Source organism: Ictalurus punctatus, chromosome 25 (genome assembly GCF_001660625.3).
Source record: "Ictalurus punctatus breed USDA103 chromosome 25, Coco_2.0, whole genome shotgun sequence".
NCBI lineage: Eukaryota > Metazoa > Chordata > Actinopteri > Siluriformes > Ictaluridae > Ictalurus > Ictalurus punctatus.
Window position 1 is genome coordinate 2,315,498 of NC_030440.2, and position 12,545 is coordinate 2,328,042.

General features: G+C 39.2%; 1 protein-coding gene across 3 annotated transcripts in view; it reads left to right on the forward strand.

The window, feature by feature from the left end:
* otofa (otoferlin a) overlaps positions 1 to 12,545 on the forward strand; it is a 62,246-nt gene that overhangs the window by 36,490 nt on the left and 13,211 nt on the right. For all 3 annotated transcript variants that reach the window (XM_017456223.3, XM_017456224.3, XM_017456226.3), the window contains 18 exons: positions 205 to 336; positions 1,283 to 1,345; positions 1,472 to 1,556; positions 1,684 to 1,843; positions 2,058 to 2,244; positions 4,898 to 5,084; positions 5,230 to 5,453; positions 6,567 to 6,675; positions 6,810 to 6,993; positions 7,404 to 7,524; positions 7,631 to 7,731; positions 8,707 to 8,797; positions 8,894 to 9,010; positions 9,114 to 9,266; positions 9,464 to 9,653; positions 10,324 to 10,448; positions 10,562 to 10,696; positions 12,068 to 12,229. In XM_017456223.3, coding sequence (XP_017311712.1) covers positions 205 to 336; positions 1,283 to 1,345; positions 1,472 to 1,556; positions 1,684 to 1,843; positions 2,058 to 2,244; positions 4,898 to 5,084; positions 5,230 to 5,453; positions 6,567 to 6,675; positions 6,810 to 6,993; positions 7,404 to 7,524; positions 7,631 to 7,731; positions 8,707 to 8,797; positions 8,894 to 9,010; positions 9,114 to 9,266; positions 9,464 to 9,653; positions 10,324 to 10,448; positions 10,562 to 10,696; positions 12,068 to 12,229 — 2,526 coding nt within the window. The remainder of the gene's footprint in view (positions 1 to 204; positions 337 to 1,282; positions 1,346 to 1,471; positions 1,557 to 1,683; positions 1,844 to 2,057; positions 2,245 to 4,897; positions 5,085 to 5,229; positions 5,454 to 6,566; positions 6,676 to 6,809; positions 6,994 to 7,403; positions 7,525 to 7,630; positions 7,732 to 8,706; positions 8,798 to 8,893; positions 9,011 to 9,113; positions 9,267 to 9,463; positions 9,654 to 10,323; positions 10,449 to 10,561; positions 10,697 to 12,067; positions 12,230 to 12,545) is intronic.

The window sequence follows — 12,545 nt, forward strand, 5'->3', positions numbered from 1 at the left end:
AAAAAAAAAAGTTCCATCCAGCACCCTAAAGAGTTTGTTTGAAGCTTTTTTTTTAAATAAAAGGTTCAATGTAGAACCCCACAACAGAAGGTAAAAACAGAAGATAAAAGAATGGGATAAATAGTGCAATGGCTCCAGTCCTGGAGCTGAGGGAAAGGGATGTTTTAATCATTCTAATCATTGAGTATGTAATTTGCTTTGCAGATTAGTGTTATGGTGATTGAGGCTCGCCAGCTGTTGGGTATAAACATGGATCCTTTGGTGTGTGTTGAAATCGGAGAGGAGAAGAAGTATACCTCTATGAAAGAGTCAACAAACTCTCCTTACTACTGTGAGGTGAGCAATCTTGTGCTTGCATTTTATTGCAGCAATCTAACAGACTGTCCCATCTTCCATTATAAACCCTGTCTTTTTTTTCTTCTTTTTTTTACTTATTATATGATATTATTCTTTAAAAATAAAAAATTAATTCAAGGAAGAAACATGGGAAGAAACATGTTGTGCTGTGGGGTAATGGTCCAATTATTGCCTTAGAGGTAACGGCCACCGCAAATCATACAGACGGAGAGTTTCAAGCATCAATTAAGGGAATGTCTTTTGACGAATGGCGCAGAGACGCAGTTCCGTTGGCTCGTTGTTGTTACTGGAGGTATACTGTTCTGAGTTTGTGAGGTGACTCCATAGACTTTTCATTTAAGAATGCTTCATCTGCTTCATGCTTCATGTTATTCTTCCCAATTAGGCACTGGAGAGATCTCTATAACTTCTCATGGACCTGTTAGCTCCCTGTCATTATGCTGACTCCAGTATAATGGAATAACTCCAATTAAACACACAAAAAAAACAGCTTTCCACAAATGGGTCTTTTAGGAAAAGTTTATCCAGACTTATTAAAACTTGAGATGGTTAACATTCACTGATGGACAGTGAAGGTCTAAAAAAAATAAAATAATAATAATTCTAAGAAGAAGGTCTAAAAAAAAATCTTTTTTCTGTATTTCTTCTGTTTTTCAGCTATGAATTATGACAGGCATTTGAGATAGAGGATCTGCTTTTGATTCATTGTAATTAATGACACAATTAGAGTATACTCTTGGCATACTATTTAAATATAACAGTCTTGTTTATGAATTGAACGAGTCCAAGATTGTACTAGCGGAAAGTCGTATTTGCATTAATTGTCTTACTTTTAAGAGACAATAATAGATTCATGTCTGTGATGAAATCTGGCTTTGTAATGCTTTGCTGATGTGCTGCATTATTATTATTTTTTTTGTTCTAGTACTTTGTCTTTGACTTCCATGTTCCACCTGATGTCATGTTTGACAAGATCATGAAGATCTCGGTGAGTACACGCCATTCGCCATAGTGGGGAAACTCTGGTAGACGAAATGTGTAGGTAAAGTTGTATGCAAAGATCTATTGAAATCATAAGCACTGGATGTTATTGGCTCTTCTGATGATCCTGCAGGTCATTCATTCCAAAAACATATTGCGAAGTGGCACATTAATTGGCACCTTTAAACTAGACATAGGAACAATCTACGCACAACCTGGTGAGTAAAAAAATGGAAGCGATAATAGATACAAATACTGTTGATGACTATATTTTGGATCAATGAATAAATTGTTTACCCGACACTTAATGATTTATTCTTCTTTTTTTTTTTTTTTTTTTTGCAGAGCACCAGTTCTACCATAAATGGGCCATGCTGACTGACCCTGATGACATCACAGCAGGCTGCAAAGGCTATGTGAAATGTGACATAGCAGTGGTAGGGAAAGGGGACACCGTTAAGACCCCACACAAATCCGGTGAGATCGACGATGATGACATAGAAGGGTAAATTTTATTCGCGAACTTTTATGGAATCTTAAAATTGCTCAAGATTGCACAGCTTCTCTATAATCACAACCCCCCTGTACTTAATTATGAGACTCATTTTACAGTTATCTGTAATATAGCGTAAATTTAACCATATTTGCACCAGATACAAAAAAAAAAAATGATATATATACTTTCTTCATTATATACTGTAAGTCTGAATTCCTTTCAGGAATCTTATGCTGCCTGAGGGCATCCCAGCAGAGAGGCAGTGGGCTCGCTTCCATCTGAAGATTTTCCGAGCAGAAGGCCTGCCCAAAATGAATGCCAGCATCATGGCCAATGTGAAAAAGGCTTTAATTGGAGAGAACAGAGACCTCGTGGACCCTTATGTTCAAGTGCAGTTCTCTGGGCAGAAGGTAATCCAACTCTGCCTAACACTGCTCAGTGCTATGCTGAAGTTGCAGTGCATGTGATTTAAAAAAAAAAAAAATAGAAATATACTCTAAAACATGACGTTCCTAAGCGGCTGTAATTTTATCTCACAATCAAACCGACTGACAGGAGTTTCAATCTGCGTCACTGATAGCGCACAAACATCCATCCAATGTTGGCACACTCTGTCACATGCAGCTTGTTTGTTATCAGGAAAACATTGCCTCAACCCTTAACGGATGTTCTTAACGGATCACTTTAATGGAAGTTGATATATTTATTAAGTTGCTGGTTGCAATAAGTTGTGTGCTACACTTAACAAAATGTAGACGATAATAATCAAATAATCGCAGGAGGAAAACAGCGTGAATAGAAATTGAGCTGAATCTGCTTATCACATCGTTATAGCACGGAGATATAACGAATAATCCCTAAGAGTGAGTGTTGTCTTCTAACACTGATGGGTTTAAAATACACATTATACTCAGAGGTGGATGAATAAGCAAATTATTAAAAAGCAATGTGCAGAGTTCTTCCCAATTAGTACATAATAACTTCTTGTAGGCGTTTTCCCACAATTGTCCACCAGGCTTGCTGGAATTTTTGACCACTCTTCCATGCAATATTCTTTCAGTTGCAAGATGTTTGAGGGTTTTCTTGCATGTACGGCCCGTTTCAAATCCCCCAACAACATTTCAATGGGATTCAAATCAGGGCTTTGATTAGGCCGTTCCATAACCCTCCGTTTCTTCTTTTTGAGCTAGTGTTCTTAGGATCATTATCCTGTTGGACAGCTGACCTCACATTATCTTAAGCACTGTTTAATATGATGCAGAATTCATAGTTGAATCAATGAATGCAAGCTGTCCAGTCCACGAGGCAGCAAAGCAACCGCAAGCCATAGCATGTTCACCACCGTGCTTCACAGTTGGTATGAGGTGCTTCTTTTGAAAAGCTGTCTTTGGTCTGCGCAAACGTGTCTGCTGTTACTGTGACCAAACAACTCTATCTTTGATTCGTCTGTCCAGAGCACATTATTCCAAAAGGCCTGGTCTTTGCCTGTATGCTCGTTGGCAAACTGTAGTCTTGCAAAGGCTTTTTCCTGGCACGCCTCCCGTGCAGGTCAAATTTGTGCAATCTCTCTCTGATTGTAGAAGCATGCACTTTGACGCCAGCAGTTGCAAGACTTACTAGCAGATCCTCTGATGAAATTATGGGGTTCTTGGAGACTTCTTTTTGCATCAGACGGTGTGTTCCTGGGTTGAAATAGCTGGGACGGTCAGTCCTGGATTAATTGGCAGTCGCTTGAAATCTGCGCCACTTGTAGATGATTTTCCTTACAGTGAAATGATGTATTTCAAATAATTTTTGAGATCTTTTTAAATGCCTTGCCAGACTCATAGGCATCCACAGTCTTTTTTTTCTGAAAGCCTTTTAGAACTCTTTAGATCTTGGCATGATGACACCACACACTTCAATAACAAAGGGAACACCAGACACTAGATATGAGAGGGGTATAAATAAGACCGGTTCCACCTGCACTCCCTAAGCAGGTTCTAATCACTGGCACACAAACTTGGACACCTGATTCAAATTTGATGGATTTGACGGTGTGATAAATGTAAGGGGTGCACTTACTTTTTCCATGTGTCATTTGATATAGTATATCACCTTTATCGAGAGGCGCTGTTTCAAAGCGGATCAAATGTTTGCTTGACCAAATATATCAAAAAGTCAGCAATTTCCATGGTGTACTTATTTTTTCACACAACTGTATGCATGCTATCTGGGATATGGCATACGTCATCATGCCATAGCTGAATCAGAAACGTGGCTAGCTAGCTAAAATAGAGCTCGGAAAGATAAGACATTTTAAAATGCGGAGGTCAGATAACAAAATACACAACACCACAGACTGGGTAGTAAAAGCTCACAACTGGAAACAACCAGACTCAGTGGTGAAGGCTCTGGCCTACTGGTCAGAAGGTTGTGTGTTCAAGCCGCAGCACCTTATATCTGCCAATGTCGGACCCTTGAGCAAGGACTTAACTCTCTCTGCTGCATGAGGGGCTTATAATGGCTGTCCTAGCACTCTGATCCGAGCGTACTCACAACCTGGGATAGCTGGAATAAAGAATTTCACTGTGCTGTACTTGTATATATGGCAGTAAAGACTGACTGTTTTAGTTGGCTGCTGTGTTTGATGTATAACAGCTTCCTGGTGCAACACTTTTGCACCGTTGCATACGATCTCAGTAAATAATATGACAATTCTTCAACTGTGTTACTATTAAGCTATACTACTTAGTAGATAGTACACATTTTGGGACACAGCCTTGACGTTACCATTAAACTTTCAGCAGTCCGATTAATCCACACGGTGGAGACGTGGAAAGCACGTCACACAAATGTTCTTCCACTCATAACTTGGAATCACGTCTTTTCTACCATAAACGTTAAAACCCCCAAAACTTGCCGCAGCCTTAATAGGCTTCATTCCGCTTATCTGCTCGTGTACTCTGTGCTAGTTATCTACAGCTCTTTTCTAACAATACAGCCTGTGTCCAATGCTTCATTGAAGTTAGCCTTTATATGCTGGGGTTTATGTGTTTATGTGACGTGTATGTGTGTCCACAGGGGAAAACTACAGTCCAGAAGGGCACCTATGAGCCCAGTTGGAATGAGCAAATCATCTTCACTGAGATGTTCCCACCCCTGTGTAAACGCATGAAAATTCAGATCCGGGATTCCGACAAGGTTAACGACGTTGCCATAGGAACTCATTTTATTGACCTGCGTAAGATTTCAAACGATGGAGATAAAGGTAAGGGCATGTCGTCTAAACTGTATGAGAGCTTTGAAATGGGGACGGAAAGACAGTTGAGCACACTGTCTAAAACATTAGCAAGGAAATCGGTGTCTTCCCAGAAGCAAAAACATTTCGCCTCACCTCTCTGTCCCCTCTTTAGGCTTCTTACCCACACTGGGGCCAGCTTGGGTGAACATGTACGGCTCCACACGCCAGTACACGCTAATGGACGAGCACCAGGACTTAAATGAAGGGCTTGGAGAGGGTGTGTCCTTCAGAGCCCGCCTCCTCATTAGTCTTGCCGTGGAGATCTTAGACACGTCCTCGACAGATATAACCATCTCCACTGAGGTCCAGGTGGAGCCCATCTCGAATTTTTCAGAAGTAAGATACTAAATATTGCAGACATTTTATTTTAAAAGAAAAGCGGTTGATTGTGCAGAATTAAAATACACCACAGACCCGACTGCAACGAATAAATCAATCATTACTTCGCTAATTTACAATGTGTTCATGACTTAAAGTAAAGTATTGTTTGTGCTTGGCGCGGCATTGGTTTTGACTTTCAGGAGATTTGTGTGACATTAAAAAAAGAGATCAAAGTGCTACTCTATGTTTATGAGAACTCATAAATTTAGTCTCATATTCGTTTCTACTCATCATGGAGGAGATCATGCCATTGTGAAAGGATATCTTGAAATGTTCAGTCCTTCAGACTGTGCTATTTACACAGATGTGTGTCCGCCTGGGAAAACCCTTAACACACAGTACATTTTACAGTAATCTGGACCAGAATATATTGAGGGACATTATACTGCTATTGTTGTCCACTTCTGCTGTTGGTCCTCTCCTCTGATTCGTCGTGATTCATCCTGCATTTTGACTCGCTTCCTTCTCATGTGGACGGTCCCACATGGATACCTTAAACAGCTCCTTAATAGAGCTTCTGGCCAAGTCTTACGCTTTCTTCATTGAATCATTTCACCTTGATACTGTTGATTGGTAGCTAAGAACGTATGCAGTAATAATAAAAGAGCATCCTTTGCTCATCTCGGTACTCTTATTCACAATATGATCATACCGAACATCCTTTATTTTTAAACACTACTCTTCTACGTGCGTATACTGTAATGATTTCAAATCCCATTAGCTATCGTCACAGAGAAGAGGATGGGTTCCGTTTTTGAGTCCGGTTCCTATCAAGGTTTCTTTCTCATCTTGTCTCAGGGAGGATTTCCTTGCCACCGATGCCTCGGGCTTGCTCGTTAGGGAATCAAATCTTCTTTGTTTTTAAGATAAGATTGGCACAAAAGAATTTTATTGTGGCCAAAGTCAATTTATACCTTTTATTGTCGGTTAACTGTTTATTGATTTGCGTTAAGCTGCTTCGTGAATTTCACTTGTTAAAAGCGCTATCTAAAGTTACATATAGAATCACACTGCTCAGCGAAGGTACGTGGTGATGTCTGAGAGTCTACAAATTCTCTTTGTGTACAGATTTCAGCGGGGAAAGTAGAGGAGTTCTTTCTGTTCGGATCCTTCTTAGAGGCCACTATGATTGACAGGAAGATAGGAGACAAACCGATCAACTTTGAAGTTACTATTGGTGGGTTGTTTATTTCACGTTCCTGGAGCGGGCGTAATATTAGTGCTTAAAAATGTATTTCACTGAAGAACGCTTAACAAGATACGACATTTTGAAGCAAATAACCTTTCCAATTATGCCCTCCCCTTTCCTAGGTAACTATGGTAACCAGATTGATGGCGTGAGCAAGCCGGTAATAAAGAAGAAGAAGGGCAAAGGGCAAGGTGAAGATGAGGAGTCTGAGCTCATTCATAACTCCAGTGATGAAGAGGCTGAGGAGGATGGTGATCTGGCGTCAGTGTCCTCTACACCTCCCATGAAGCCTATGGTCACTGACAGGTCAGTCTCACAGGAACAGTGTTGATGCATGTGGAGTCAAAGATCAAAGGTTAAGGAAAGTGTGTCGTTATGTCTGTGTCATTTCAGGTGTATACTGTATGTGGGCACATCCTTCTGATGTGATTAATTAAATCATATGTTAGTAATGAAATGATGTGTAATGAAGTGAATTTTTGTAAATTGATATTTGAGAAAGATGCCGACAGACTTCTGAGAATCTGAAAAATGACCGTGAAGCACAAAATCTCTCTTTTTTTTTTTTTCCCCCAGAATGAGATCATCAAATCTAATTATTTTTACAGTCTTCGGTTCATTTTTTTTTTTTGACCTTTCTTTTTAGCGATGTTTATCCCTCTAAGTGAATCAGTTCAGTTGATTAAACATTGTCGAACATTCGTTTTTTTTTTCAGCAATTACTTCCATTTGCCATACTTTGAGAAGAAGCCTTGCATCTACATCAAGAGTTGGTGGCAAGATCACAGAAGACGCTTCTACAACTCAAACATCATGGACAAGATTGCGGATAAACTGGTTAGACGATCTGTCCTTGCGTTTTCTAGAATTGACGAAAAACACGTCGGTGTTACAGGGTCAAGACGTATTTCTTCCCAGCTCAGGAAATATGTGTGTTTAATAGGAAGAGGGTCTGAATGATGTTCAGGAGATTATGAAGACAGAAAAGGCTTATCCTGAACGCAGACTGAGGGGTGTTCTGGAGGAGCTGAGCACCGGCTGCAAGTATGTGTGCATACACCTCTCACAACCTCATTTTAATACTGATATAGCAACCAGCAAACTTTTCGACACTGTAAAAGACGAGAGTGAGCATCAGTTCGTACAGAGCCACTGAGATGACACGGTGAACATTTTTTAATTATGCATAATATTAAGGCAAATATTAATTTGTTGGTTAATATTTTGAGTCCATGTGCTGTAGGAACAGCATACTTAATACATACATGACCTCCAGTTAATTATTGGGCAAGAACGAGGGTGGAAAATATATATTTGCTTTGAGAATAGAATTGTTTGTTAATGATTACAATGTCTAATTGATTCATTAACGACACGCTGCACATTTTAATGGTTCATGGTTAGAGTTAATGTTGTAGAACGCCCGAGAGACAAGTTAGTTCCTGTTATCGCTTATCCCAAGCTAAAACTGGGATAAACACTCTCTCTCTCTCTCTCTCTCTCTCTCTCTCTCTCTCTCTCACACACACACACACACACAAAGCACAGCCTACAGTTTTACCTAGACAACAGAAAGCGTAATCAAGACAGACGCTTACAACCGAGACTCCAAAAATGTTAAATAAATGTCTTGTAACAAAAAAAAGCTTCACCACATCAATGATTATAAGAATTACTTTTCTAAACAACAACCCATTTTTAAATCTGTTCATTATCAGTCTTAGATGATGTGGAGCGTCCGCCGTAAGTCCCCGTGTATGAGCTGTTAGTACAGCCTATTCGAATGAGCAAGCTAATGCTATCGTTCATGCTACAGCCGGAACTACCTGTGCTGACACACGAAAATAATGCACACCTTCTGACTAGTAAACGCTATGGTATAATAAAAAAAAAAAACAATCACCACCACCACCAGCTTTATAAGTTCCATATGAGATACTAGGATTTATTTAGCAAATAAATACGTTCGATTGACTTCTATTAGAAACTTCTCATCTTCTCCTGTTTTTGTTCTGTCAGTCGTTTTGTCACCTTGGCCAATAAAGATCAGAATCAGTCTGGCGTAACCAAATTGGATCGGGAAAGGCTGAAGTCCTGTCTAAGAGAGATGGTATACCGTTATATTTACGCAATAGACACCCGCCATGTAGAATTAATAAAAGCCGAAACATAATTAGCTGAAGGTGTTCTGTTGTGTTGGTTGTAGGAGAGCATGGCCCAGCAGGCCAAGACCACGCGCTCACAAGTGAAGAAAAACACTGTGCGAGACAAACTCAAACTGGCTCAGAATTTCCTGCAGAAGCTCCGGTTCATGGCTGATGAGGTTAGATGAACAACTTCTGCCATTTTAGCGTAATATCACATCGGAATTTTTTTTTTTTTGAGAAAATATCCGTTTGTTTTTTTTGTTTGTTTTGTTTTTCCAGCCACAGCACAGTATTCCGGACGTGTTCATATGGATGATAAGTAACAATAAGCGTATAGCATACGCACGCATTCCTTCCAAAGACATCCTCTACTCCATTGTCGATGAGGAGATGGGTAAAGATTGTGGGAAAGTCAAAGCTGTCTTTCTCCGGGTAAGTCCCTCTGTTTCATTCTTTCTCACTAAAGTATTTTTTTTGTCCCTATTTGATTTTTCTTTGAGTTCAAGCGCCAGAAGTAGATAATAGTACAGCGGGATTACACTCGTATAGTTTTCACGTTCGGTAGCTGTACGCTGGTGGTAGTGGTACTTTTATATTGTTGATAATGAAATGTTGATGACTGGATGCAGTTACCTGGAAAGAAGAGTTTCGGCCCAGCTGGCTGGACAGTTCAAGCTAAGATGGAGTTGTACTTGTGGCTTGGTCTGAACAAACAAAGGAAGGATTTCTTGAGTGGTCTGCCCAGCGGCTTTGAGGAAAATAAAGCAGCTAAAAGCACAGGCCTACAGTCGGTGCCTCCCAGTAACCTCGTCTATAACAGTAAATATCATCTCTTCTTATGTCTGTGCTTACTGAGACTTTCTCACATTGTAGTCTGTTTACCAAATCCAAATGAATGGGTTAGAAATTTAGTTTGATCGGGTTTCTAAAGTATGTTTGAAAGAAAAAAGTTCGAAAATAAAGAAAGAAAAACCCAGCATTTTATTTTTGCATCCTTTTTTTTTTTTTGTGATTTAGCCCAGATCATTTTTTTTTCCACCATCAACTACTATTATATTTATATATATATTTATATTATATTTGTTATTTGCTATTATAACTTTCAACTACTATTATAGTGTTGTAGTTGTTATAGAAATGAACATATGTGCTTATTGTTCTTTTAATTCTAATTAGCTTTTTATATAATACTTTTATAAGAGGATTAAATCGCAAGTGGACCTGTCGTTTTTTTTCTTTCCAGTAGAACAGGCTGACAGTGTAAACTGTGCACAGTTTTCTTGATTTAAAATTCTTCCTAGAACTTAAAATACCCCTGCCGCATCACTCGTTATTATCTTACGCAACTTTATTCCTTATATAAAGACACTTTGGATGTACTTTCTGTAGTGTACTGTAGAGATACTTTACATAACAGCAATTAGTATGTCAATTGGATATTTCCAGGATGAGCTTTTATTGTTTTTAAAGTCTGCGTGTTCCCTTTTAGGTATGCAAGTGTTCCAGCTAAGGGCTCACATGTATCAGGCCCGTAGCCTGTTTGCTGCTGACGATAGCGGCCTGTCTGATCCTTTCGCCAGGGTCTTCTTTTCCACATACAGCCAAGTCACAGAGGTGTGTTTCTCTACGGATTGATTTCGGTTTTAACGAGGTCTGCTACTTTGTATTTTCTACACACACGTGTATGTTTTTCTGAATTAATGACGGTATCTGTTGGGTTGTTTCAGGTGCTCAGTGAGACTCTATGTCCAACGTGGGACCAGCTGCTGGTGTTCGATAATGTTGAGCTTTATGGTGAAGCCAGCGAACTCCGTGATGACCCTCCAATCATTGTCGCAGAAATTTATGACCAGGATACGGTGGTAAGGTTTTATGTTTGTGTGTATTTACTCCGTTTAAACTGCGCTCTAATGCGGTATACTTTTGCATTTTTAGAGTCTGTAATTTACGCATCATGAACCCTCGTTTCACTGTGATAAGAGTTTGGGTGTTTTTTTTAAATGTTTGCCATTGTCCTGAGTCAGTGTTTGTTCCTGTTTAACAAGGCCCTGCCTTGTTGTTGAATGACAGTTTTGATGTAAAAGCTTGCTGTAGCACAGATATTATCCAGGGAGATCTTTATTTACACCCATGGTTCTTTGTGGACACAGAGTGATCTGTGACGTATAGACGCATTTATTTATTTTTCTCGTAATCCATTGGCGATTACAATAAACTTCTAGTAATGTTAAACTTATTAATAACTAGAACATCTATATGTGATTATATTGGCAGGCCATTTGAATAAAATAGGTTTAATCCAAACACAACTCATTTAAAAATGTCTTTTTTTGTGACAGTTTGACAACTTGAATGTAACTTTACTTTTATTAACGCAAAATTCATCAAAACTAGGTGCTGTACACGTTTTAACACTGTTTAGGTGTCATAGGAGGGGGAAAAAAAAAACCATCAACAAAAAAGCTTTCATAGTTCCAATACATACATTCGATGGTATGTTTTTGTCTAAATTCTTTCATTTTAGAATTGTTAGAATTATCTTCGTCAAATAAGTCTGTACTGGGATGAGTCTGTAACGTTTACCTGGCCGGAGAACGTTTGAGAACCCCTGACTTAAGCAGGCAGCTAAGCTTCATAAGTCATTTGATATGTGGACTGACTTGGGGCTAGACCCAAAGAAATGACAGTTTTATATACTGACTGTGTAGCATAATTCCACTGACTCTATTGAAAACACCCTCAAATGGTTCCTTTTGCCTCACTAACTTGCACTTCTTTTTCTTTGTGATTAGGTATGTTAATTTTTTTGTTTCTTTTGTAGTTTTAGTCTAAATTATTCGAGCTGCACTCATGGTGTTGGTGCTGTAATGAGTGTGAGACTTAAGAGCAATATTGCAATGAAAAGAGCAGCAGGGCTTTCGAGTGCTTATTTGCTTGAAAGTACCTCTTGATGAGGCTTCACAGAATTCTCATTTGCGAGAACTTCTATTAAAGTGTTTAACGTCATTAAAATTTCACGGCAGTTAATATACTGTATTAGATGAGGTTCACAAGAGCTGTGGAATTTTGCAGGTAACAAACGTCAGACAGTTACATGATTTGTAAAATTGAGATATGGTATCTCTAGTGGTATCTCTAGTGGTTGTAATACATGAGTCTGTAAAATCATATCTGTGCTAACAGTGACCTCCAGTGCTTATGAATGGATTGCCATACATGTGTACTATGTGCAGGGGAAAGCAGAGTTCATTGGCCGAACCTTTGCCAAGCCCATAACTAAGATGGTTGATGAGCACTACGGCCCCCCACGCTTCCCACCCCAGTTGGAGTACTACCAGATCTTTAGAGGAAACTCCACTGCAGGAGAGCTGCTGGCTGCCTTTGAGCTTCTACAGGTATAGTGGTGACTGCTCACATGAATGCTCAGTGTTCAAGAATAAAAAGCCTTATTGTTCCAATAAATAGCCAGAGTAGTATTATTTATTATACACTTTTAAATAATGTGCCTAATGGTTGAAAAGTTTGATTATGTCCTTGAAATAAATCTGTGGAGAAGAAGTCTGTGGAATTTATTTGACAAATACTTTGCATATTTTTGGTCTGAGAACTATTTTTAAGCTTTGCAATCCCTCAAATGTAAGCGTTTCTGCCAGAAAACCGCCCATATTTTTGAAACCACCTCTTTGCAGTGTGGTCTGTTGCACTGCATGG